The sequence below is a fragment of the Leptinotarsa decemlineata genome, unplaced genomic scaffold (assembly GCF_025532065.1).
Source record: "Leptinotarsa decemlineata unplaced genomic scaffold, Ldec_3_MD MMD2_tig00026294_RagTag_RagTag, whole genome shotgun sequence".
Classification (NCBI taxonomy): Eukaryota; Metazoa; Arthropoda; class Insecta; order Coleoptera; family Chrysomelidae; genus Leptinotarsa; species Leptinotarsa decemlineata.
In genome coordinates, this window is record NW_027412674.1 from 2,325,511 (window position 1) to 2,349,516 (window position 24,006).

Below are 24,006 nucleotides of genomic sequence, written 5' to 3' on the forward strand. Positions count from 1 at the left end.
AATTCAGCAGGAGTATAAGCACTGTTTAAATAATTTGAAAGACTTCTATTTATGAGGTAGGCAGCACAAAGTACAGCTTCGCCCTAGAAAGTTTTAGGTAACTTAGCTTCAAGTAACATAGCCCTTCCTTTCTCATTGAGGGTTCGGTTCAGTCTCTCTGCACATCCATTCATTTCCGGATAATAAGCTACAGTATAATGAATTTGCATTCCTTTGGCCCTACAGAAACCTGTAAACTCACGAGAACAATATTCACCAACATCACATGAAATGGCTTTTTAATATTATAACCAAATTTGTTTGTAACAAAGGCTTCAAATTCTTTGAAATAATGGAAAACTTCACTTTTACTTTCAAGCATATATACCATGCTAAAATGTGTATGATCATATAATAAGTAAGAAAATATTTTGTATTATTGAAAGTTGTAGTTGTAATAGCACCACAGACATCTGTGTGAACAAGATGTAAAGGTTTAACAGATTTCCTTTCTTTGTCAGTTTATTTAAGGGTAAATGACTGATTTTTGATTGTACACATATTGAACATATTTCATTGTCAAATTTACTTTCTTGAAGATTTTGTCCTTCAACCTTTGGACAAAATAGTTAATTTTTTATTACAAATATGACCTAGTCTCTTGTGCCAAAGATCAAACATTTTATTGGTATTACTTAGATACATTTGCTTCAGTTTTACCTACTATATCAAAATTTATAACATACAATCCATTATATATTTTACCACTAGAAAAGTTTTCTCCCTTTAAACATATTAACTTCTCCTTTACTAAAAATAACCTCATATTTTTTCAATTTTTGTACAGACAATAAATTGTTTCTTAGATTTTCAACATACAATACATCTTTAATAATAGTAATTTGGTCAGTTTTATTCAGTTTCACTGTAATATTACCTTTCTGACTAGTCTGAAGAGATTGATTCTTTTTTGCTACATTTATTTTTAAGATAGTATTCAATTTACTTACATTACTGAAATAGGTGTCATTATTGAACTTATGATCTGTTGCGCCAGAATCTATTACTCAACTTATCTGATTGTCTTTTTCATTTATTTCACAGCTGGTAGCATCCACTATAAGACTGACAGGTTCTTCGGTAGATTTCACTTGATTTACTTCCCTTTTTGGATCATTTCTAGCGTTCCTGTACCAACAGTCAATTTGAGATGACCTGGTTTTCCACATCGGTAGGACTTTGCAGAGTTTTTATTACCAGTAAATTTCTTTGATGGATTGAAATTTTTTGAGTTTTGCTACTAAATGCTGCTGATGAAGTTCACTCTATGCAGAGTGTGCAACTACATTTTTCTTCTTCACTTCACTTAAAGTTTTGATTTTACAAACTCTAAGGGTAACTTATCAGGTTCAAGTGTTTCCAGTGCAGTAGTGTCAGCAGAAGATGACATACAATGTCAACGTTTTGCAAGGTAGCCCCAACTGATTTTAGTTCCCTGATTATCTCTTCAAATTTCATGACTCACTTTTAGTAAGCTTCATATTCAAGAGTTTCTTTCTCAAAAATAATTGAGATGCAATTCCTTTTCTCTGGAACACAGATTCAATTGCGTTCCACATTTCAAAACCAGACTTTTTGTCCTTCACATACTCAAGATGTGAGTTGATGCACTGAACTATTGATTTACATTTTACATCAAGCTTAATAAAGTGTTCTGGAGTTTCCTCATCCCATCGATTTCTATACACTGTTTCACATTATTCTGTTCCAGTATTAATTCCATTCTGAATTTCCAGTGATCAAAATCCTTGCCTTCAAATTGTGCAATACCAAATTTTTAAAAAGACGTCGATCTGTCAGCCATCTTGAAAATGTCCCTTTTTTGGTGTGATAAAATACCTTAAATTAATCGGCCTGTGCCCATAACCTGTTGACCAGAGTTGATTTACACAACACAGCGTCCGCTGAGAGGTCAATAAACATCAACACCAATTGCACAATATTAATATATTTCTTGTTAAATAAACAAGACAAAATATGGATGAATGAAAACTTGAGCGATAGATCTACAACTACTCTAACTTATGACATATGTCAGAGAGAGTAACTAAATCAGGATTGCAACCATACAAAAGCCAACACAATAAATTAGAATAACAGTCATCACCGGAAGACTGTTGGGGATACTAACAATCGAAACGTCGTGAAGAGACTCTGAAATCTTTTAATTTCATTCATCAAACTGTTTTTGTCTGACACCTTTGTATATCGAACAGACCGATGATATGAGATAGGTATGGCTGAAAATATGGATGATTTGTTAGTATTTGTGGCAAATAAATCTATGAGAAAATGTTTTGTTTTGACAAAACCAAATACAGTTTCTTTAGATGGAGTTATCAGCGGGGGTTAGCTCACCGCAAGTTAGATAGAAGTAATAGATTGTGATTGGGTAAAACACGTGATACAAATATCCAATAGTGATAGATTCAATACGAAAGTAATGGAAGTTGCTAGTTTCAGTTGAACGATGTAGTATGTGTAGTAGTACGGTTTCGTAGAACGGAACACGAACGATTTCGTAGAACGAGTAATATGACGAGGAAAGTGGTTATGTATTTACAAACATCATTGGTTTTATTTTCCTCATGTTCAGCAGATAATCAGGAATGCTTCAAAGGAATGCATAATGAAGGACATAACACTTGCCTTTATCTCAGACAAATAGAGAATTGGAACCTCAGGGACGGAATGGAATAGTCGAATAATATATTGTTTCATAAGGAGAACAAGTGACAACCCCGAGGATATTCCAGCAACTTGGTATGCAAGCCACGCTCATAAAACCAGCGACAGTAAAAACTGTCACTTTCACTGTCTCCTGTGCTAAAATTGACCCTAATCATGATGCTGGTGTTTTGAATTCATTCATAGTACTACATCTTTGTAACGCATACGTACTACACCAATGGAGGATTTCTTTGCTCAACTTCAGCTAAGCTCTTTCATCAAACAAATGATTCATCACTCAATATGGATGGGCATGTTCTAGACATTGTCAGTATATATTATATTTCTATGGAAATACTATAGATTAGTGGTCATCTCCGAAACAAATTAACACAAAGTGACACTAATGAGTTACCGTCCATTACTTGCTGGCGACTTGATTGAGTTTAGTTAACCAGTTTTCAGGAAACTGATCTGAATGTCTTAACTTTTCCAGGAATATGATATATGACAGAGGCGGTCACTTTTAGGGTATTAAACCAAGATTATGGTTACTTTGGGACAATACTCTATGAGATAAACTTCGTTATAGGAACGACAGTTACAAAACATAATGTATTTTTGACGTTTAAAAGAAACACGTATTACTTGTTTAAATTGAAAGGGTTAATATGTTTAGGAGTGACTACTTTTTTGGGAAAAAAAGTTTTTGACTACAACTCCATCGTGATACAAAAATGTGGGAATCTTCTAAAAAAAAGGAAGGAAGTAATTTATTTTAAAAGAAGTAACTCTATACATAGACGTGTTGATCATGCAAATAAGTAACTTTTAGACACAAACTGAAAAAAGAAGCCCTCCTGAAACAGATACTTTCATATAAACATTGAAATAAATGAAAGAAAAATTCTTTCGAAACAAATACTTTTATATGAACACTGAATTATACAAAAAACACTCTTCTATACTCAGTTTATATTCCAAACATTCGTTATGGAACTAAATCAAATATCATTCACAGGAATGTACTAAGAAAAATGTTTTTTGTATAATTCACTGTTCATATAAAAGTATTTGTTTCGAAAGAATGTTTCTTTCGTATAATTCAATGTTTTAATGGAATTAGCTATTTCGGGAGGGCTTTTTCTTCCAGTTTGTGTCTGAAAGGTACATCTTTGCATGATCTACACATCTATGTATAGGGTTACTTCTTTTAAAATTCATAACTTTCTCCCTTTCTTTGGAAGATTCACACATAGAGTAATGAAAAACTGAACACTTTCTTTCCCAAGAAACCTAATTTTTTTCTCAAACTTCAATAAATTTTATCGCTTGACTGCAGCAGCTGTGAAATTACGCCACTGATTAACCACTGGGTAACCAATGTTGAAGTGATAAAATACTATTATTGTCGAAAGAAAACATTTTGTTACTGGTTATATGTGTGCAAAATATTTCATTAATTGAACTATATCACACCACTATAATTATGAATGCATTATCATTTCATTATCTCTTTCATTCACACTGGCAACAGTGGACAGAAACTTATCAAGATTCGTGTTGACTTATGGTTAGGTTACCATGAATCATGGAACTGAATATTCTCAGAATTAATTGTTCCGATACAAATGCCAAACCGAGATGTTTTCCGTCGTTTAATCTTATTCGAGCATATATTCAAAAACGATTCATAGAGACATCATTAATAATGAGACTTGCCAATATGGAATGATCTCAGAGTAACAAAAGACAATAGAGAGGCATTTTCCATCCTTACATTGAAGGCAGCATAACTTCGTTTGTTTACGGGAAATGAGTTGAACCATAAAACAGTGGCGGTTGGTTTAGTTGATAAACGGAGGGATATTATATATTTATAAAATAAATCATTTCAGGTGAAAATGTATTCTGTTCAAATAGTTTCTACAGGAAATCTGATTTATTATTAATGATTATGGAAATGGGGCCAGTTTTTCTACCACCTAGTAGATTTTTATTCATTTTTGAAATTAACGAACTTTGCTTCATATAATCAGATGAAGAAATTTGTGATTTATTCTCAGATTTGATAAACAAGTGGTACGGTTTATGAGGTTCGATATCAAGAATTTTCGATTAGAAATCATGAACATTTATAATTACGATTGAGATTTGATATTATTATGTGATTTTTATTCAAAATTGGTATCTTGGGGTCTTTGTGGACCGACATTATGATCGAGGATATTTTTTATATTTTTAATGATCATTTTTTTTATTTCATTTATTCTTATAAATAAATTTTTTAAACTAGGTTTATATTATTTCATTATTTGACATATCCAAACCAAAAAAAAGTGAAAAAATGACAACCGTCATTCTTTATTGAACATTGTCTGTATGCAACTCGAGAGCCTCGTGCAAAGAAAGAAAAACCAAAACGGAAATCATATTCTTTGTGTGACGTAAGATTTAAAACCGGTTGCACAAGAATAACTATTTAGTATACAAACTGAACATTGAGCAGAAAGCTTTTCAATCTGTTGATCACAAAATGACCCCTAGATACCAATTTTGAATGAAATCACATAAACCTCAATCGTAATTATAAATATTTATGATTTCTAATCGAAAATTCTTCATATCGAACCTCAAAAACCGTACCGTTTGTTCATTAAATCTGAGAAAAAATCACAAAAGTCTCCATCTGATAAATATGGAGCAAAGGTCATTACTTTTGAAATTAACATTTATCATTGTTATCAATTAGTTAATTTTAACCCAGTTAACCACGCGCTTTATTATAAAGCAATACATAAATGAAATTCTGGTAGGTGGTAGAAAAACTGGCCTAATTTCCATAATCATTATTAATAAATCAGATTTCCTATTTGAACAGAATACATTTTCACCTGAAATGATTTATTTCATAAATATTTAATATCCCACCGATTATCAACTAAACCAACCGCCACTGTTTTATGGTCTAACTCACTTCAAATGTAAACAAACTCTTCATAACTTCTTATTACCCGCCTCACCCCTCGCCCAGAAGTTGTACAGAAAAGGATAGTACGAAAAATACATGTATTGTATTGGTATAGACATGGCAACTCTATGTCTTATTATTACTCTGAGGGAATGATCAAATTTGTGTCAGATGTCAGATTCATTAATAAAAACAAACTTTTCAATTTTCAACTTCAATTAGAATCCAATTCGTGCATTCAATTTTTTGCATGAATATTACAAATGTAGCTGCATTTTTAAAACCAAATGTGTTTTCTGTCGTTCAATCTTATTCGAGCGTGTATTCAAAAACGATGCGTAGTTACGTCATTAATGATAAGAATAGACAGAATGGAATTATTCAATTTGTGTCAGATGTCAAATTTAATCATAAAAACAAGCTTTTTAGTTTTCTCTAACGTCAATAAGACTCGGATTTGTGCAATTAATAATTTTCCAGCGCTAGTTGTATATCTTTACACCGTATTTGACAAAAAGTTTTCAGCACTTTATGAACTATAACGACAAAAAAAGCAAAAACTGACGATTACGTTTTGAGCGCCAGAAAACGCCTCGAGTGTACCAGAATGCATTTTTCTATTCGAAATATGGGCCAACAAGTAGCTATTCATCTAGTCAACCAACAATATGAAGAAACCAATGAAATTATCGGAGTGTTATATGGTATAATAAATGATAATACTATTATAGACAATTTTACAATAATTCTGACTAGACAATATTCATTGTAAACTCTGGAAAGTGTTAAAATCGACATGCAAGTAATAATTTCATTTTATACATCCTCACAACGTATTTGATAAAATGTTTTCAGCACTTCATAAACTACAATAACTTCACAAACTACACCTCAACGAATTGATCTCCACAACGTTTGTGGAGATCAAATCGTTGAGGTGTAGTTTGTGAAATTACTATGGATCTTCATCAAGTAACGGCCGAATCAATCAGAAAACTACAATAACGATCAAAATAAAACAAAAACTGACAACTAACGTAACGTCAAATTCCTTTTCAAAATCAACCTCACGCTAGTTTTGAGTCATCATGAATACGTTTCAAATAATTGTTGATGTGACGTCATCGTTTCAACAACAGAATGAATGTATTCGAATGACAGACGAATACATTTTGAATACATGAGCGCTAGAAAACACATCTGAGTTTCTATAAGGACAGAATACAAACACTACAGGAAAATCTTTAAGGCGCTCTCAGAGCGGTGCCTGTGCGAAAGTAGCGATTCACATTAAATTTGAACCGCTGGCGATTAAATCAATTTGGAAAAACGGGCCAGAGTTTCACTCTTGACATTTGACGTCGACCTTGGATTTTGAATCCACTATCTAACATAATACGTCTTCAACGTATGGGACGTTTCGGGCGCAATAAACTTACAATAGCTTTTTTCGAAAATTATTGATTGATAATTTTTTTAGACGCTTTATTTCAAAGGTAGATATTTCAATCCAAATTTCTCCAGTTATTTGAAACAATGAACCTTTTTCGTGAAGTACGAAAAATCACTCACTAGCAGCGCTAGTAGTTCGATAAGGACAAACACTGCCTAATCCTTAATATACACATTTACACACATTTAAAGTACAATACGCTACGTTAGTGTGACGTCATATGTTAGGGAAGGTTATGGTCCTTTATCTAAACAAAGATTTATCATTGTTTAGCTATTGAAGTCATACGTATTTTGGAATATTTGAGACTTTCTTAGCATTAAAACTATCAAAAAAGTAAATATTACAATCTGTACTTATGAATAATCCACAAACTTTCATTATATTTTAATAGATTTCACATAATCCTGTTTTTTCACTTTCATATAGGTTATGTCATGATATCAAACAAACTTATTAAGGTGATTAGATACTGTTTTTGGTTTTTGTAAATAAATTTAAAGCCTGTATACCTAATTATTTACTAATATTTGAAGTATATGTTTTAACACATGTGCAATAATTTTTTACCTATTTACACTTCTTTTCAATGAAAAGAAAATGTTAGAGTACCTACCATGTTTGATCAAAATTGAAATACCTACCATTAATAATTTATTTCTCTTTTATAGTGGCATCCAAGCATGTTATATCATTTTCTGTGATAGCATAATTTTTCAAAAATGATTCATCACAGCTGCAAAGAGGTGAAAATTCTTAAGAAAGTGGGAATGTTGTAAGAATGAGTTTTGATAGTGACATTGTACCAGCTTTATTGAAAGGCAAAGTTAAAGCAAGTATGAGAAACAAAAACTATACAGTGGAGGTATGTCCTCGATATTAAATAAATGGTAAAACTTTGAATGATTATCAAAAATTTGTATTTCAGATCTCAATTGATTTTGATGATGGCATAGTAGACAGTAAATGCTCTTGTCCAAGAGGTCTAGCTGCATGTCCCCATAAGGCAGCCCTTTGCATATATGCTCATCATAACATCAGTGTAACTGATAAGGCATGTGTGTGGAACAAACCAAACATACAAGATGAAGTTGATGTCATTACGAAGATAAAAGACATCTACCAGCCTAAAAGAACAAATTACACAGCTGTTCAAAGACTAGCAAATGAGAACGAACTTGATCTATTCAAGAAAGCATTGGGATATTCAAATCCTACTGGATTTTCTTGGTGGCTAATGTCTACTCCTTCAGAAAAGATTCTCCTCAATCAAAGCATTGAAGATGTTATCTTTTCCGAAGAATATGCAAATGCCTCGAATAAAGAATTTTTTTCGAGAAATGTGGTGTAACCAAGGCCATAGTACTGTTGGTACACCAACCAACAATAGGACAGGGGAACAGTGAAAACTGGTTGATTGCACGTAAGCACAGGATAACAAGTAGTAAATTTGGTGTTGTTTTGTTTGCTTGTAAAAGAAATAAATATCCAAAATCATTGTTTAAAAGTTTACTGGAGGGATATGATTTGAGAGGTGTGCAGGCAATTCAGTGGGGCAGGGATAATGAAAAATGTGGTATAGATAAATTACAATAAATTACTGGACTTATATACTCATGATGCACTATTTGGAACCTTTGGTGTAGTAATGAATATTACTGGAGTTTTTTCCCAACACTAAATCATGTTCAAAGAGGAAGATTAAAACTCGGTTTTAATCTGTCTCTTTGAACATGATCACTTGGTGATCGAAACACGTGTTGAGGTGTTAAAAATAACAATTTGATGTTGGGAAAAAACTCCAGTAATATTCTTTACTGGACTTATTGTTGAATCTGCAGGATTTCATCTAGATGAATGTGGTTTTTTGGGAACAAGTCCTGATAGATATGTAAGTGAGAAGTGCCTGATTGAAGTGAAGTGTCCTTTCAAATATCGCAAAGAGAATGATTTGAAAAAAGCATTATCAAATGACAAATCATATATTATCTATTATGATGAGGGGATCATCAAGGTGAATGAAAATCATATTTATTATGACCAAATTCAGGGTGGGCTGCATATAACAAACAGGGATATGTGCTGTCTTGTTATATGGATCCCAAACGATTGTATAATTGAGAGGATTTCAAGAAATGATGAATGGGAAGAAAATCTGGGAATATTGAAAACTTTTTATTTAAGACAATTTCTACCACACATTTCTAATTTATTTGGAATAAAATGTTTATATTTTGTAATCAGTTTGTTTTTTTTTCATATATTTTGTATATGTATACATCATTTTCTATAGGTAAAATAATTGTATATTATACGAAAGCATACTAATAATTCAGTATATTGCATTATTTTATGTTGACTTTAGAACAAAAGATTGAAAAAAATCTAAATATTATTCATAATTGATAGATACTTATAATTAGGTAATAATACATGAAACTAAAATTTTGTCTCACTCTCAGTAAAATACTGTTCTACCTCCTTGATTAAAGGATATTGTAAATTGGTCAAAGCACCTATAACCTGAAAAACAGCATCAGCATGCGGTAATAGTGAAATGGGAATAAAGTTTAAAATATTATATATTTTCATTCTTTGAATAGCTCTTTTCCACATGTATTCTCGCTCTTGCAATAGATTGTTTGTCTCACTTGTTCTGTGGTAAACTGGGATGTCGTTAAAAATGGAGGAATATTAATATGAACTCCTGCAGGCATAATGTCAAAAAACCTTTGTCTGCCGACACTAAATCGCCTGCTTCAAATTGATCTAAAATTCCACAATCTTTCACTATCTTCTTATCTGATGTTGATCCTGGATATAAGCATGACACATAATTAACTACTCCATTTGGAGCTACACCTATCAAACCCTTGCATGTGTTTCTATCCTTGTATGAACTGAATGTTAGTTTCTGAACCTTCATGCTAGATCGAGAAACACATGTACACACTTCGGTACAATCTAAAATGATTCTACAGTTCGTGAAACTGCTGAAACAATTTGGCAAACAAAGTTTATTTTTTCTTCTCGGTGGAATTTTTGACATTATTTGTTTGAAAATAATTTCATGTAACACATGAAGCCATGTTGTTACCACATTCGATACTGATGACCGTGACACATTAAATCGAACGTCTAAATCCTCATGGGGAAATTTTTTTCTTACTTTCATCAAAGTCATCAATAACTGATCCACTTTGTTCAATTTTTGTACTTTCCAACTATAATACCAATTTATATCTATGTTTTTTAATAAATTGAAGAGGGACATAAATATATTTTTTGTAGGTATGCCTGTATACAATAGTATCAATTTGTTGTTGCCCCTTATGTTTTCAAAAAAAAAATGTTCTGATAAATGGGTCAGTTTATCTGATGCTTGCTGCAGATCTTGCTGGAGAAAATAATTTTCAGCAACAATTTCTGCAGACGTAGGGCCTGGGGGTATGGTTTCTTTTGAGGTGGAGGGTTGCGGATCGGTCAGTTCCGTTTCATATCTAAAATAACAACATTCTAAGAAAACATTAAATGTTTTCTTAGAATGTATCCAATTTTTACAGCTAACCTCATTATTATGAGGTTTTATAAATGGTATAAATAACACGTTTTCTTCCGGAAATCGATTATCCGACGTACAATTCGCAAAACAGCAATGCTTTGTTGGCATTGTACTAGCACAAAATAATTTTTTATATCAGATTTATATTTTTAAATAATAAATTAATATTACGTAAATAACACTGTTTTACATGTGAATAGTTTATTGTTTGTCCCTACTACTAGTGCTGCCTCTCGTGACACGTTTGCTGTAGTATTCTCAGGAAAAAGGCTCATTGGAAAAATAAAAATTTATTGAATTTCAAATATTAACTCAGAGAAACCATATAGATATACTTCAAATATACCATGATGTTATACGATATTCACGTTAAGAAGAGAATGACGTCATTTTTGGTAATTTTGTATATCCAATATAGCAATCGTATTCTAAAACACTTTATTGTGAGATTTTCACTAGATTGTTTTACAAAAACGCAACACGTGTTTCGCCATACAATGGCTTTCTCTGGCGTGTCTTAGCGTGTTATTAGAAGACACGCCAGAGGAAGCCATTGTATAGCGAAACACGTGTTGCATTTTTGTAAAACAATCTAGTGAAAATCTCACAATAAAGTGTTTTAGAATACGATAGTTATGGATTGTCATCAAGTATCGGCCGATTCCATCATATACCAATATAACAACTTTAAAATTCCCAATGAAATGCGTTCAATAGCACTGGAACTAGTGAAATTTCATTTTGTAAGTTGCTCAACTGATAGTAAAATTTCAGACGTTGCCGAATCGAAAATACTCGAAAACTGTCAGTCTTTCTTTTCTTTTCAGAACTAATCATTTCTATTGATAAGACCTGCGTATATTCAATATGCTTATAGCATTGTCGAAAAACTCTCAAAAAAGTTGAGACTTTTTTTCACTAAATAACTTAATAGTAAGTAAGGTGTAAGGTTAATAGCAACAAAACAAAAAAAATTGAAAGTTCAAAATAGTGCACATTTTCGCAACGCCGTAACTTGTCATCTTGTGACGTCATTCTGTTCTTAAGGTAAATATCCTTATACAGAGCATATAATTTGACGGATTCATCAAATGATAAGAAACCAAGCAACGTTGTTAAGTATCAGACTTTTACATCAAAAGGAGCGGACCGAAATACATAGAAACCCCAAATATAGAACTCTGAGGAATGACGACTTTATATTCAGGAAGTTAAAGATGTCGAAGATCTAGAGATCTGTTGTTGAAAGACGCGACCTGAAACCTTAGGCTTCAGCGTGAATTGGGCAAGGAGTGTTTCGAAGACGTAGGGAAGATTGACGCCACATACATGATGATTCGCTTGTGGTGAGTTTTCGGCTGATACCGGTTCTTGAGGGGGACGGCCGTGTAGTTGCAAGTTTTTTTGTTAGTTCGTTTTGTGAACATAGAGGGCTAGCGTAACCTTCTGATACTGAATTTTGCCTGATGGACAGATGGACTCCAGCTGACGGGCGAGACAGCACGAACGAATGGAAAATATAAGGGTTCTATGAGACTAAAATCTGAGTATACAAACTACAAGGAGAAGTTGCATGAGCATTCTTCTACCTCTGTCTTCGGGAGAGGATGCGTATTTTTGTCTATCATTGATTTTGTTATGTCAAGTATCTAACCTAACCTAACCTAACCTAACCTAACCTAACTAGGTACTTAGGTAAATACCCATACAGAAAATAAACTTGTTTGCATGAAATAACTTTGGAAACGGTAGTTATATGACCACTCTCTCCACGTTGAGAATGATTTGACCCGTTTGTCTCTCTGACGAGCACCAGTCGAAAGGATAAGGAAGCCAGGCTCCAACCTGTTAAAGCCAAGATGACACGAATAAACAAACGTTGAAAATGATTTCTTTATTTTTTGTTATTTATATTCAGAAATCAGTAGGGTTAATAAAACAGGGCGGACTGGTAATTTTCTGTCCTAACGTTATATTTGAAAAGTTGAGAGTATACCTACCTCTCCTTTGCTTTAAATGGTTGTATATGTATGTGGTATTCACTCAGCAATATCGGTGAAATACCTTGGTGTCACGAAAAATACATAAAAAAATTAAGGGGTTTCCTACCGAAATTTAGACTTTATGGACATCACCCAATTAAAAATAATTTATTTCTCGCTAATACAGTCACAGCTTATATATGGAATTTTGGGGTGGGGGTGTTAGAGATTGTATTGCAAATAGTATTGATGTACGTAGTTCAAAAATGTATCATGAAACTAATGTTTGGCAAGACACGTGATTATCGTAACGATCTCTTATATAAAAAAGCCGAAATCATGGTTATTCGGTATTACAATATTATTATTAATTAAAAATGGGGAAATTATATCACAAGTTCACGAACATGTTCAGAACACACGTAAAAATGTTACTGTATTTCTACCCCGATGTGAGAAAACGATCGGACAGCGAAATGCTAATTACCTGGCACCTAAAATATACAGGGCTTTTCATGATGAGCGTTAATTAGCCGTTTCTGGCAAACTATTTAACGGATCAACCTGAAAATTCCACAGTATGCATAAGTCAATATGACATACACGCCTAAAATATTTCAGACGAACGGCGTTGTCGCTTCTACTATAAAGTAGAGGCTTCTTTGATTTTTTAAATGGAACACCCCGTATATAATATCATATTATGATTCATTATCACTTTGTCAACAAATTCATATACTATTTCCCTATACCTATCTATTACCGTTTAGAAGATATAAGTTAATTTCGATATTTTTTTTTACCAAACATGAACTTTTATAAATGATGATAATCTTGAACTCTCTTGCACTAAAACGATCAAATTTGAAATGAAGTGGAGTGATACTATGAGGATCTTCACTCCGAGTCATATTTTCATTTGCCTCATACAGGGTCTTCAAAAAATGCAGATACTTTGATCTCATGAAAAAATGAGTGGAACTCAATTTTTTTAAATGGAACACCCTGTATATTTCAACATTTTTGAGCTCTACATTCAATTTTAGATTAACTTTGTTCAGATAATACTATTTCTATTCTGAACCGTTTTCGAGATAAACTGTTTCAAACGGAAACTGACGTGGTTTTCTTGCTCGTTTTTTTGAACTGATCACTTGTTTTGGATATTCAACATTTTTTCATACTCAGTAATATTTCTTTTTGATCCAGTTTTTTAACTGTCTCAGATCAGTCAATTCGAAGTTATCCACAGATTTCTGGCCACACATGCTGACGTAGAGGATAATAAAATTTTGTGGTAGGGATACGAAATTATTAGCACCCGTACTAATATCTGCGGTTGGAAATACCTATCTTGAGTAGATTGACGCGTTGATAATCGTTTTCTCATCAACAACACAGATTTAGGGAAAAATAAAATTGGAAATATTAGACTTTCCATAGTTTCTTGAGTATATTAACTTGGTGATAACAGTTTTCTTGTCATCTAAACAGATTTCGAAAAAGAAATTGTTGAAACCCAACACTTTTTAAATCAGTCACTTTTTAAATCACCTTGTAGAATTGGAACCAGATGATGTGCGTTCATGGAAATCACACAACTCTTATAGAATCTTGGGTAGATCGATATAGTGAAACATTTTTTTTGTCACCCATACAGATTTCGAGAAAAAAATTGTTGCAACATTCAGACTCATTTTTTGAGATTCCTTGTAGAATTGGAATCAGAAGGTGTGTGTTCATGAAAATCACACAACTCTTATATAATTTCGGGTAGATCGATATAGTGAAAACCGTTCTCTTGTCACTCATACAGATTTCGAGAAAAAAATTGTTACAACAATCAGACTCACTTTTTAAAAGTGTGATTTTCATGAACGCATATCTTCTGATTCCAATTGTACAAGGAATCTCAAAAAACGAGTCTGATTGTTGCAACAATTTTTTTCTCGAAATCTGTATGGGTGACAAGAAAACAGTTTTCACTGTTGCACAAGATTCTATAAGAGTTGTGTGATTTCCATGAACGCACATCATCTGGTTCCAATTCTACAAGGTGATTTAAAAAATGACTGATTTAAAAAGTGTTGTGTTTCAACAATTTCTTTTTCGAAATCTGTTTAGATGACAAGAAAACTGTTATCACCAAGTTAATCTACTCAAGAAACTATGGAAGTTGTTTGAATTTGATTTTATTTTCCTCTACGTCAGCATGTGTGGCCAGAAATCTGTGGATAACTTCACGCCAATAAATTTAATTACTATCCATAACAGTATTTCTCCATACGTTATGCACATAGCAAAAGCATAATTTTCTTTAATTTTATATACTTGTGATGCACTGTTTGGAACCATTGGTGTAGTAATGCATATTACTGGAGTTTTTCCCCAACACCAAACCGTTATTTTTAACAAATCGACACAAGTTTCAATCACCAAGGAACGATGTTCAATCTTCCTCTTGGAGATGGTCACATGGTGATTGAAACACGTGTCGAGATGTTAAAAATAACGAATGTGTTTATTTTTACATTCGTTATTTTCAACACATCGACACATGTTTCAAACACCAAGGAACGATGTTTAATCTTCCTCTTGGAGATTATCACATGTTGATTGTGCCGAGGTATTAAAAATAACGGTTTGATGGCCGGATAAAACTCTAGTAATATGAATTTTATATGTATACATTTGATATTGTATACATGTTCAATGGTTTGCGCTAAGATACATTTTTTAACTACACAAACGTTGGTTTCCGTATAAATTATGAAAAAACCGTGCCCGTACGAAAGTGGTTATTAGCAATCAAAACTTTACTTTTTGTATATTATCATTATTTTACTTACTGTTGAAACATTTTCATAACCCATGTTGATAATTAATTTTTACTGGTAGGTACCTTTAATTTGTTTTTTGTATTGTCCTGTATATTTGGCATCAAGTATTTCTGATTTATCATTCATCTTTGAGTTTTCAAAACTGTTGAAAATATTTATACAATGGAAGTCCAAACATCATCGTTACACATACTATCCAAAAAAATATGAAAATCAATACAAACTCTTCAGTGGGGTGCCATATGTATCAATTATTATGAGAATGTATAATTTTATATGATCGGGAAGGCGCCAAAGTGGACATATTATTCAAAAAGAGTATAAATATAAACTTTTAGTGAGGTGCCAAAGAAACCAATCCTTATGAGAGTGTATAATTTTATACGATTTTATACGTATAAAGGTATATAAATTTATACACTAAGGTGGCCAAACTGACCATTACACGAATATATATATATATATATATATATATATATATATATATATATATATATATAATATATATTATATATATATATATATATATATATATATATATATATATATATATATATATATATATATATATATATATATAATATATTTTCACACTTTTGAGGTATACAAAAACAATGGCATTGCTCCATATTATATCTATGAAGTTGGTATATTATCTACTTTTACCCCAATGAAGTTTCTTTATATGGAAGATACTATCTTTTTTTCGATGAGGAATCACCTCCTTGAATGTTTTACACTGAATCAGTTTTACCCTGTATAAAACTACTTGATTAATAAATGTCAAATCATTAACAAAAATTAAGAAAAACCGAATCCAGAATGGAGTCCTGGAGAATCCCACATTCAATTTTTTCATTTTTTTTCATTACTTTTCACTATCTGAGGGTGATTCAATAGATATGATTCTATTCATTGTACTAGTAGAAAAGTCCCCTCAAACTGTAGTATTAGTTTCAGCAGCACTGCAGCAGAACACATGATTCCATCATGTCAAATGCCCGGTATAAATATAAAACAACAATGCAAAGGAAAGCCATTGAGTCATCATTTATCTTTTATATCCATCATTTCATTACATGGTCTCTTTATGAGGGATGTCGTCATCACCACGTTTTTCTAAAGATTCTTCTATTTAGGACAGAAGATCAAAACTGCACTGTCTTTATTTATTATCTAATAATTACAAGATGAAAATACTGCTTCAACTCAAGATTAACTCTGTGTTGCACTCATGCCACGTGTATCTCGTGGTTTTTCTTTTATTTGTTGTAACTATTATTTTAGTTGTATGAAAATGTTATTAAACAATTTTTTACTTTCCATCAAGATATTTTCTCATTTCACTGGTCAATTTTGTATCTTCAATATAATAACAATTACTTTGTTCGGAAAGCCTAGTCGGAAAGTTTAGCTTCAAGTAAAAACAAAAATATAGGCAACAAAAATTCAATGGTATATCTAAAAAAGGAAATATTTTCAAACAGAAACATCAAATAATCATATTACCCTATAGAATATACATTGAATAGAAATGTTAATTTATCAGATAAAGCCGTTCAACTTGATGCAAATGGACCTTTCAATATAATAGGCGTTTTTTGAGGATTTTTGAATTCCACAAACTGAAGAAAATGTAGAGGTCTGTGATTTCAAGTATTATTTGAAATGTAATTATTTTCTTAATTTGAATATTTCAATAAGATTACATGCAATTCAAATACTATTCTAACCCCACCAATATGACGCCCAAATAATACTCTCTTCACTCACTTTGTGTAACCTCTTGATGATGCTTTCATTGTATTCAGAATTTTCCTCAATCATTTCTGTTACAGGATTCGAAAACCACTCTTTAAATTCCCGATGCGATTGAAAAACATTTGGCATCAAGAAATGCATGAGAGATCATAATTCCATCAAGTTATTTTGTAATAGTGTACCGGTCAACAACAATCGCCTATAACGAGACTGCAGTTACAAATAATTCGTAGAGTAAAGCTGAAGAAACTTACTGTTGTGTCTGAAAATTCAAGAGCAACTGCCACCTTTGAGACTTGAAATTTTGTTTATATTTTGTGCTTTGTCAAGAATGAGGTACTACCATTTTTTCCTCCTGAAACTCTGATGGTCTTGAATGACTAGTTTGTATGACGTAATACAAATGTGAAATGCATTAGATTTTGTCCATCCGGTACGTTTCAATTTGCGTTCTTTTTGACTTCCATAATGTGTCAAGATTTTGAAAGCCGGACACCATTTTTTACACTCCATTTTCGAATTCAGCATAACCGACGTTGGCACAAGTATCAAATGTGGGCCCCAGTTTTCTCTCTCACAAGCTAAATGAGCTAAAAGGGCTATTGTCTGAATCGTTTTTCGTAGACCCATTTCGTCAGCTAATATACCATTTAGTTTTCTCTCATACATTGTGATTAACCAGTCTAATCCAATATGTTGATACTCTCTCAAAGAGTATTTTAGTAAAAATAGTATGTTAGTTGAAACATTTGTGGATGACAAGAGCTCTGCACTTTGTTCACATATTTTGTTTTAATTGTACTCTAATATGTATACGTTGTGAATAAAGTTATTATTGTTATTATTACTTTTACCCCACTTCACATGAGTATACGAGTATTCATTTTTTATTACAGAGGTAAATATATACATACATACATAGTGATTAAACTTTCAACAAATAATAATTACACACACTTGTCTATTTTAACTTCACGTACTTCACCAAGAGAAAAATGTTTGGCTTCTTCAATGAATTTCGCTACCATAAACATATCAACAACTGGCAGATTATCGGATTGATGTTCGTTCCATGTCTGTTCGAATTTACACATTCAATAGTAAATACTACTGTGTGAAATTAACTAAATACAATAAAATCCACAGATTTGGACAAAAATATCACAATAAATAAAAGAAACTTCGCACCAGCAAACGCAAACAGTTCAACATAAATGGAAAGGCGACTGGCGAAATACAGTATGACGTCACATTCAATGGCTGGGCGTTTTTGGTCACGTGACGAAATTTTAATTTTTAGTAAACTTTAATTGTTTTTACACAACGAAAAGCATTTAAAAATGGTTTCTTTGGTAAAAAATGCTTTATTGAAATAATATCTTTTGATTCTCAATGTAATTTTAGTGATAAAATTTTATGCAACTATCCAATTGTTCAATTTGAATGTTTGTCTTATTTTTACTTCACTGTAATTTCACTTCAGGGTTTTCTGCTTAGTATAACTGTTGTTTTCAGCTATTCTTTTTAAATTTTCAGTTTTTATTTGTTCTTTCAGGGATTTCAAATCATATTATATCATATTAGACAATGAAAGTCTGAACTAATGAGATTTTTTTGACTCATGTTTCTCCATCATCAAACAAAAAATGTAGCAAACTTCTGCAGATCGGAAGAAAAAAATTCAACTCCAATAAAAAGGTTCATGCACGGTTGCTGATTATTTTTCTGAAACTTCTATTTGTTAAAAAAAAATGTTTCTATTATAAGTTTTCACTTTGTACACAATGTTTACTATTTTTCCGTTTCACTTTTTTATAAAACCCTATTTTTTTCACGTTAATTCAAGATCTTCATTTTCCTGTTGACAGTGTAAGCAGTACTTGTTTGCAGGTAGCTTCAACTTTATTTTCCTTTATTTCACGTGTTATAAATATTCAGTTTCATATATGAAAAACTTGTGATTGAATACCTACATGTCCTTCTGCTAGAATTTGCAAATGTAGAATTAGTTCATGCAACAATTCCATAAATACTTGCAGCTCCTGAGTGACCCTTATCGAAGTACAGTACTCCTCCGAATTTGGTCAATTGGTGGCTAACTGTGATGGCAATTTAAATTCGTCGCGTCGGCATCTTCACACAACGCCGATCAGTTATTAAAGTTTTTTTCCTATTTCTTTGGTTAAATAGCCGCAAGCCGTTGCGTTGCGTTCGAATCCTTTAAATTGACTACCCACGAACCTGCCTCCTTTTTATGCGTGAACCATCAGTCTCTCGTAGAACGAAGCTTGTTATTATTTTATTTTAGAGGTTTAATTGGAGACGTTAGTCACATCCTGTTTTTTAGTTGTGTAATTTTGTTGTTGGTTTAAATTATTCGTTTTGTTGTCGTGAGATTATGTACAATGATGCACACGGTCAGGTGAATGACGATAAAACAATATTATTTCCATGACGTAATACCAATTGGAAAATGCACTGTGTATGTTATAACAATACTTATCACTATTACCTTGAGGAATCACTATAACTGACTAAACTGATATGAATATTGAACAGGAAGTTATTTCTTTAGTGTCTGATACTTATCATTACTTGCCTTATAACATTTGGGCTGGAAAGTTCAGGGCCTTAGGAAGAACACGCGTTTTTTTTCTTCTAAATGGGCTTTATTCATCAACGTGATCTCTATCAACAGCCACATAATCATTTCAGCGCCGCTCACTTTGTTTTTCACAATATTCTCCATGAAGATCTATACACTTTTGCATGCGTTTGAACCCATTGTCGAAGCACTTTTGCCACTCTGATTGAGGTATCTCCAAAACATGCACTCTGAATGTAGCAACCACTTCTTCAGCTGTCGAAAAACGTTGACCTCTCAGTTCGTTTTTTTCGTGCGGAAATAAAAAGAAGTCATTCGGTGCAAAGTCAGGACTATACGGCGGATGACTCATCAAATCGATGTTTTGGGTGCTCAAAAATGCAGTTGTTTGGGCCGATGTATGAGAGCTCGCATTGTCGTGGTGGAGAGTGATCCGTCTTCGACGGTTGGTTTTCCTGATTTCTTGAAAGACAACTGGCAAACAAATGGTTGTCTACCACTCAGAATTGACTGTTCTGCGTTGCTCTAGTGGTACGGTTGCGACATTTCCAGTTTTTCCGAAAAAACAGGCGACCATTTGCTTGAAAGTGCTTCGTACGCGAACAACTTTTATTGGATTTGGCTTATCTTGAAACACCCATACAGTCGACTGCTGTTTACTTTCGGGCTCATACGCGTAAATCCACGATCCATCACCTGTCACGATGTCATAGACGTGTTTTGAAGCACCGCGATCGTATTTTTTGAGCATTTCCTTCGACCAATCGACACGAGGCTTTTTTTGAGCGATTGACAAATTATGTGGGATCAAACGTGAACAAATAATTTTGACAGTCAAATGTTTATGGAATATTGAATGTATGCTGGTCCCACTAATGCCTAAGGTTGTCTCAATCTCACGATAGGTCACATGACGATCTCGCAATATCAGTTCAAGCAGAGCATCAATGTATTTCGGAACAACAACTGATTTTGGACGACCTTCACGAAATTCGTTTTGGAGTGAACTACGGCCACGATTGAATTCATCATCCCATCGATAAACACTGATCCTTGATAGATCTTCATCGCCAAACATTGAATTAAGTTCATCCATGCACTGTTGCTGAGTTAATCCACGTCGAAAGTTTTACAAAATAATCGAACGAAAAGGTTCACGATTTAATTCCATTTTTGGGCCGAGATTAATCTTTTAAGATACTGTAAACAACACAAATAGCGCGCGTACGTCAAAACGTTCTGATTACGTATAAGCTCAAAAAGGTTCAACTATACGATAGAGCTGTCAGTTGCCAGATTGCAACACTAGGGTTGCCAAATCCCGAAACATAAAAGGCAACCTAGGTAACCTCTTCATTCAAGCGAAATTTCTAAACGGTGAGCATTTTTTTAAGGTCTGCGAACAGCCAGTAGTCGCAATTTTGCCATCGTTTTCATTGATTAATAACACTGTGATTGTCTTGATGAAGCAGCACTTCAAACGTTCCATTAACGCTATATAATATTTACTGTTGATTTTCCCTTCTCAAGATACTTGGTGAATATTACACCACACATATCCCAAAAAACCGAGGCCATAACCTTTCCAGCCGATTGTTGTGCTTTCGGGCGCTTTGGACAAGGTTCACCAGTTGCTCTCCACTCAGATGACAATCGGTTTGGATCCTGGTATGAAGTGATGGACCTATGTTTCATCCATTGTCACATATCGGCGCAAAAATTCTGGTTTGTTATATTCAAACATGGCCAAACACTGCTCAGAATCAGGACGTTCTTGTTTTTGGTCAACAGTGATCTTGCGCGGCACCCACTTTGAACAGAGCACGGAGGATGGAAGTCTACAACAGTAGCTGAGGGTTACATCGATCAATCTATTTCTTATAAAAAGGCTATCGCTGAAAGAATAATCCCAACACTAGCTCCAGCGTTATAGCATCGTCCTGCTTACTTCAATAATTTACTTCAACATCGCAAGGTATTGATATCAGCAGTTGTTCTTTGTACTGTTCATATCAATGTTAATAAATAATGAAAATAATAATGTAATTGATGTATATAATACATCAATTACATAATTTAATTAAATCTTTATCTATTATTCATAATAAAATTTCCTTCAAAATTAAATAATTGTTTTGTTTATTGCTATTTGGCCGAAAAAAATCGTGTTGAAAATACTTTTAATACTAGTATTAAGAAAAAAATTAATATCTCGAAAACTAACGAATTTGGGTATAGGTTTTGTCATACAAAGTGAGCCTGAAATGTGCTGAGAAATTGAAAAATGTAATAAAATACAGGGTGTTCCATTTGAAATTAGGAAGTTGCCCTCAACTTTCGGTATAACGGAAAGAGACCGGAAGTTGAAAATATTTTAGTTGAGAAGACCATTTTGTAAAACCAACTACCACAAAATTTCAAGTTTTTATTTTGGATCGTTCTCCATATATTACTAACGAACGCTCGTCGTGAAAGACCCTGTATAGGCGAATATAAATTTGTAAATAACGATCCACAAAATAATAGAAAAATCATGGATGAAGTAAATGTACCAGTCATATTTCTCGACAATATTATCATTGGGTCGCTTTTGTCAATGATATTATGAATGGTAGAATTCATGCTGAAGGTGGCCCTAAACGATTAATCTGCTTGATCAAACGATTAAGTCAATCGATTGACGCGAGCTTCAATCAAGTGCAATCAGCCCTTCAATCTTTTGATCAGAACCTTGTTCTCACCAGAAATGGGACAAGTGCACAGTCGTTGTTCGTTCGCTGGTGGTTCATTTCGGTGAGCAATGGTTTCGTACACGGATTTGACATTCCTCTTCCTCACATTGGTTGCCCTCAAGCGGAAAAAACGACATGGTAATGATGCAGTTTTCTTCTTTCTATTGAAATAGTCCTTGCTCGTCACTTTCCATAATTTCGGACAATCGGGATATAATTCAATCAACATGAATTCCCGCTCAGAGTTTTCGGAAAGTTCACTTTCCATAGCGGACACCATGGTTTCTACCTAGTGACTGACGCAATGCTTGACGGAAATTGTCCTAAACGGTCAATCCCCTCCTTCAACCGCTTGAGTCATTCTAACTTTCTATCAATCACCATCAATCCACCCTTCAAGCGTCAAACAGGTTCCTACACGGTCAATCACGCTTGAGTCAATCGAATGACTCAAGCTTTTGATCAAAATGATTGACCGTCTAGGGCCTCCTTAAGATGTCAAAAACAAATGTCAAGGCCAGTAAGGATGACCAGTAAGGATGACAGTGTTCCATGTAAGTAAAATTTTACTCTTTTCATTAATTTGGAATACAAAGTGAATAAAGAAAAGTGTTTTTCGTATAATTCAGCGTTCATATGAAAGGAGTTGTTTCGCAAGTGTTTTTCATTCGTATAATTTAATGTTTATATGAGAATAGCTGTTTCGAGGGGGCTTTTTCTTTCATTATGTGTCTGAAAGTTTCTACTTTGCATGTTTTACACGTCTTTGTATAGAGTTAATTTTTGATAATGAGTGCTTCCTTTCTTCCTTTGAAAGAATCCTACATTTTTGTATCAAGATGGAGTAGTAGAAAGTCAAAAACTTTCTTTTCCAAAAAATCATCCACTCCTAAAAATACGACCCTTCCAATTCAAACAGATATTCATCTTTTAATAATTATCTTCAATAGAAAGCAAAAAAACTTTCTTTTTCAAAAAATCATTAATTCAAACAGATATTCATTTTTTAATAGTCAGGAGATATCACTGAAGAGATGAAAACTGATTTTGATGAAGGTTTATTAAATTTTCAACAAGAGCTCTGTTGTCATGACATACAACGGCTTACTGAATTGTCAAACGAAGTCCGATTGCGTGGCTTTCCAGATTTTCACTTAGGAATAACTAAAATCAATTGTTTCTGATTGTTTTATATACAGCTACCTTTGTATACCTCGTGAGGAGTGTATATCAAAGAGCTCTTCAAAAATGGATCGTATTTGGCGATCGGCTTGACTAACTAACAGATTTTGATGAATGTTTATTGAATTTTCAACAAGAGCTCTGTTGTCATGACATACAACGGCTTAATGAATTGTCAAACGAAGTCTGATTGCGTGGCTTTCCAGATT

General features: G+C 33.1%; 3 protein-coding genes across 7 annotated transcripts in view; 1 reads left to right on the top strand and 2 right to left on the bottom strand.

Moving 5' to 3' along the window:
* nemy (cytochrome b561 family member no extended memory) overlaps window positions 1–24,006 on the bottom strand; it is a 306,149-nt gene that overhangs the window by 105,120 nt on the left and 177,023 nt on the right. The gene's annotated exons all lie outside the window — the stretch shown is intronic.
* LOC141484784 (uncharacterized) lies at window positions 7,337–9,371 on the top strand. Its single transcript, XM_074180152.1, has 3 exons — window positions 7,337–7,469; window positions 7,805–7,998; window positions 8,062–9,371. Exons 2-3 carry the CDS (start codon window positions 7,915–7,917, stop codon window positions 8,482–8,484), a joined length of 507 nt encoding a protein of 168 aa, XP_074036253.1. The 5' UTR covers window positions 7,337–7,469; window positions 7,805–7,914; the 3' UTR covers window positions 8,485–9,371.
* LOC141484862 (uncharacterized) lies at window positions 9,517–10,706 on the bottom strand. The gene is given in 5 exon segments (XM_074180483.1): window positions 9,517–9,740; window positions 9,742–9,772; window positions 9,774–9,855; window positions 9,858–10,633; window positions 10,702–10,706. Coding segments are annotated over 5 exon segments (1,062 nt in total). The 3' UTR covers window positions 9,517–9,572.